The sequence below is a fragment of the Orycteropus afer genome, unplaced genomic scaffold (assembly GCF_000298275.1).
Source record: "Orycteropus afer afer isolate SDZICR_OR568_19922 unplaced genomic scaffold, OryAfe1.0 scaffold00530, whole genome shotgun sequence".
NCBI classification, from domain to species: Eukaryota; Metazoa; Chordata; class Mammalia; order Tubulidentata; family Orycteropodidae; genus Orycteropus; species Orycteropus afer.
In genome coordinates, this window is record NW_006922117.1 from 1,345,940 (window position 1) to 1,350,148 (window position 4,209).

General features: G+C 34.8%; 1 protein-coding gene across 1 annotated transcript in view; it reads left to right on the forward strand.

The window, feature by feature from the left end:
* Nucleotides 1–4,209, forward strand: part of CSMD3 (CUB and Sushi multiple domains 3) — a gene marked incomplete at its 5' end in the record, with an annotated part of 1,439,134 nt that overhangs the window by 1,304,316 nt on the left and 130,609 nt on the right. Inside the window, one exon of the mRNA XM_007955674.2 lies at nucleotides 483–599. Within this exon, the coding sequence (XP_007953865.2) occupies nucleotides 483–599 (117 nt within the window). The remainder of the gene's footprint in view (nucleotides 1–482; nucleotides 600–4,209) is intronic.

Here is a 4,209-nt window from a genome sequence, read left to right on the forward strand (position 1 = left end):
TAGCCTTCTCATGAAAAGAGGGAAATTATTTTCTCTTGTGTATGATACATAGTCAGAGCTGATGTTGTTGGCCTGATTTTATTCTAAATTATATCATCTTTGAAATGATTCTAAACATTACATAAAGCACTTAGGGAGGAGAAATGAACTGATCCCTGTGGATAAGAACATGTCCTGATTGTTCAGTAATAGTCACTGAATATGAACTGCTACCTGATATTCAGTAATTAATTTAGCTTACAAAATTTTTCTCAGAGAAGAGTATGCTGCTTCTTTAATTTTATTTACAATATTTTAAACAATGCATTCTCAAATTATTGTCTTTTAATTCCCATGTATGATAAATGTTAACAATATCTGAATTTATATCAAACAATTTTAACTTTCAAACTTAATTAAAGCTTGAGATAATTTCAATTTTGTTTAAAAATATTAAATTGTTCCACTGTCATGGTTTATATATGACTTTCATTAACTTGCAGCTCAGTGTGGTGGTGCTATGTCAGATTTCAGTGGGGTGATCCTCAGTCCTGGGTTTCCTGGAAACTACCCCAGCAGTTTAGATTGCACATGGACAATAAAACTGCCCATAGGCTTTGGTACGTATATTCAAAACATGTGAAAGAACTTTCTGTATCCATGACTGCATTCTTGAAAGGAATATCAATCAGTTTCTACTAGGAATTTATAAAATATTCACAAATTGCACATTAGTTTGTGAGTGCAAACAATTATGTAAATTGAGTAATGAAAGTTATATTATTGTGGCTTAATCCAAATATATTTCACCTTGAGTACTTGGATAATTGATAAACCACTGGATATTTCCTAATGATATATAGAGATATTTTATAATATTTTTCTGATGATATGTATGGATACAGACTGAGTTATATATGTATATCAATGATAAATTCACCATAATTTTTCATGGAAAATGTATTTTGTAACTCTTTTCTTCTTGTTCTACCAAATATTATGTAGATAAATTTTCTGGTAATCTCTTGATTACTATTCCAGTGAAAAATATGGATAGAACATGATCCAATTCCTTTAGATAGCCAACTGAGTATATCTACAATTGGTGAATCATGTTATTTCCATTTCCAGTATGATTGTATGAGAAGGGATTCTTTTGGTTAACCTGAGGAAGCCAACACTCTGTTAAAGAATTATTACAAATAGATAACTGTCCCATCTTTAAAAGGTCTCAAAGTCTAGTACAAACGGAGAATGAGTCATTTTTTTATGTAGTCAGGTAATTCCTGTGCCTTATTCAATAAAATCCCAAAGGGATTCTCAGTGTTGGAGTGAATAGCTAATTTGGCAAACATGAACACCTTTACATTTTGCAAAGCAAGGTCTGATGTTTTCCAAGGCCTGGTTGGGGATTATGGGTTGGGATAAATTAAACACAATTTCAGAGGTTGCCGTAGTCTAACACATATGACTTGCTTAAAGGTGACATTGAGGATAAAAATAACACTGGATATAAAAATATAGTTCAATATAGGGTATGCTAATGGATTTGAATTTTTTCTTTGTCCAGACTTCAGAGTCTGATGATAAATAAAAGTGAATCCAATTACTGGAACTAACTACTGATTGAGCTAATTTTCATGCCAGACACTAGCACAAATCACAATATACAGTAGAAGAACACTTTAGAAAAGCATCATAATGCAAGGATACTAACCAAAAGTAATACAATACTGCAAATATCATCAGTAGTCTACATGAGAACTCTTACTAGTCAATAAGTCTAAATTTGTAAAATAATGTAATCTCATAAGCAATAAGCATTAGGTAAAGCCCAAAATGTTAAGGGCTACATTTAATAGAATCTTCATAGGGCCTCTTCCATGGTCTTGAGGAAAACTGATTCTTCTAATGCCATCTTTTTCTGGCTACAGGCATGTTTGAATTTCAACCTAAGTCCTTCCATAGGCTGACCAGTCCAGGTAGGAATCTTTGCCTTCTTTAGCTGAGACAGGTGGATCTATTTTTTTAAATCCCTGTACGTTAACAGTGCAAAGATGAGTAAGAAGAATCAAGTATGGTCATCTACAGTCGGACTCAAGAGAATCATTTAATTTATGTCATTTCCAATAAAAATAATTTTCAGGTTTTGTAGGAAGCAATTTGGATATATCTGATTTTTCATTATCAAAAGCTTCCTTACAGTGCCGAATTAGAGACTGACAGTATTTCATTAAGATGGGTTGTATTAAATTAGAGTCACACCAAGCTGAACAAGGGAGATCTGGTAGCGTAGTGCCTAAGGCACTTGACTGCTAACCAGAAGGCTGTCAGTGCGTACCCAACAGCCACTCTTCGGAAGGAAGATTGGGCAATCTACTTCCATAGAGATACCACCTCAGAAACCCAAGGAGGGGTTGCTAGGAGTTGGGTCTGACTCAATGGCACATAACAACAACAACAACAAGCTGAACAATAAGGGAGGGCCATAGGCTATCCAACGATATTATGTGGAGTCATTTTGTGGTTCAAATGGTATAGAACATAGGTTTAAAAGTGTGAGAGGGAGTACCTGAACCCAGGACAAATGTAAAGAAGAAACTTTGACTGTTTTTGCTCTTTTAATGCCATTGGTCTTTCCACCAAGCTTGAAGACTGAGGGTAGTAAGGACAATGGAGCCTTTGAAAACTGAGGACATTTTTTACATATTTCTTAAATTACTTGTCCAGTAAAATGTGTTCTTTGTTCACTACAAAGAGGTTTTGGAATTCTCCAAGGAGGGATTATTTTCTCAAGGATTTTCTTGGCCACAAATGTGGTGGTAGCCTGACAATTAGAAAAATCTTCCACCTAGTATGAAAATCTTCAGATCATTATCAACACAAATTTATAACTATTTGAGGGCAGAAGCTCAATAAAATCAATTTGTAATACAAGCATGGGTCCTGAAGGTAGGAGATATTGTCCTGGTGGAACTATATAAGCTTTGCCTGAACTAAATTACAAGCAAATAGAGCAGTAAGAAGTAACATGGTTAGAGGAAAAAAAAAAAAAAAAACTTCCACCAATATGATTTGTAAAATCTGTAGCATGTTGTCTCTCTCTAAATGAGAGTTCATATGTAATGTCTTCATCATAGGGATTTGGAGAGATTTAAGAAGGACAGGTTTCTGGTCAAGTCCTTCTTGTGTATCATGATCTCAAGTTGAATGTTCTTTGTGATCATGGATGACTTGGAAGCAGTCTGCTTAGGTGCTTTATTGACTTGTTTTTTCCCTTTAATTTATTCTGTTTGAGGGATGCTTTATTGTTGATATGCTTGTGTCTTAATTTCAGCAGTCTCAGAGGGAAGCAATGGACTTTTAACAGGTCTGTCACCCAAAGGCTATTTTTAAATGGGTACCTGAAGAGGTCAGACATCCCTTTAGTTTCTATAACATCCTGAAATTATAGATCATCCTGAAGCCATAACATGAGTTAGGGTAAATATTGACTGTCTAGAAGCCAATTTTAAGCCTCTGTGATAATAAGTAATTCAGCTTGAGCTGCAGTGACATCAGGGATGGTGCCATTTTTTTTTTTGGTAGACTTGGTGAAAGCATATCTTCCCTGGTAACTAGAACTGGTAGAGTCAGGTCTGAAATAAGACCTATCTGTAAATAGTACTAAACCAAAGTTAACAAGAGAAGTTTTTTTGTAAATCTCTCCTTCCAAAAAAAAACTCTTCTGTGAAGTCATAATAATCATGGAAAGGGTAATAACTATTATCATGAAGATGTAAAAGAGTAGCAAGATTTAGAGAGGTTACCATGTGTACTAGAATATCAGAAGCTGCTAAGAGAAGGACCTCATAAGAAGTCAGTCTGCTGGCTGAGAGATATTGGATTAAGAAGGAAATTAAAATAGTGAACACTGGAAGAGGTACATAAACATAAAGGAAATGTCCTAAAACTATATCTGCTGTCACTTACACCAACCTAGCAGTGGCAGTTGCTCTAAGGCAGGGAAGGTAGCTGTAATAACCAACTGATCTTTGTTGTTTTCCTTTTTCCTCATTAAGGACTCCAAAAGCATTTTCCAATGCTTCATGTACAGAAAATGAAAATTTTAAGTTATAATTTGGGAATCGTAGCTGGAGTATTTATTAATGATTTTGTTAGGTTAAGTATAGCATCATTACTGTCCTCTGAGAGCTGAAAGGGGTCAGGCTCTGAAGTCCTCAGATATTG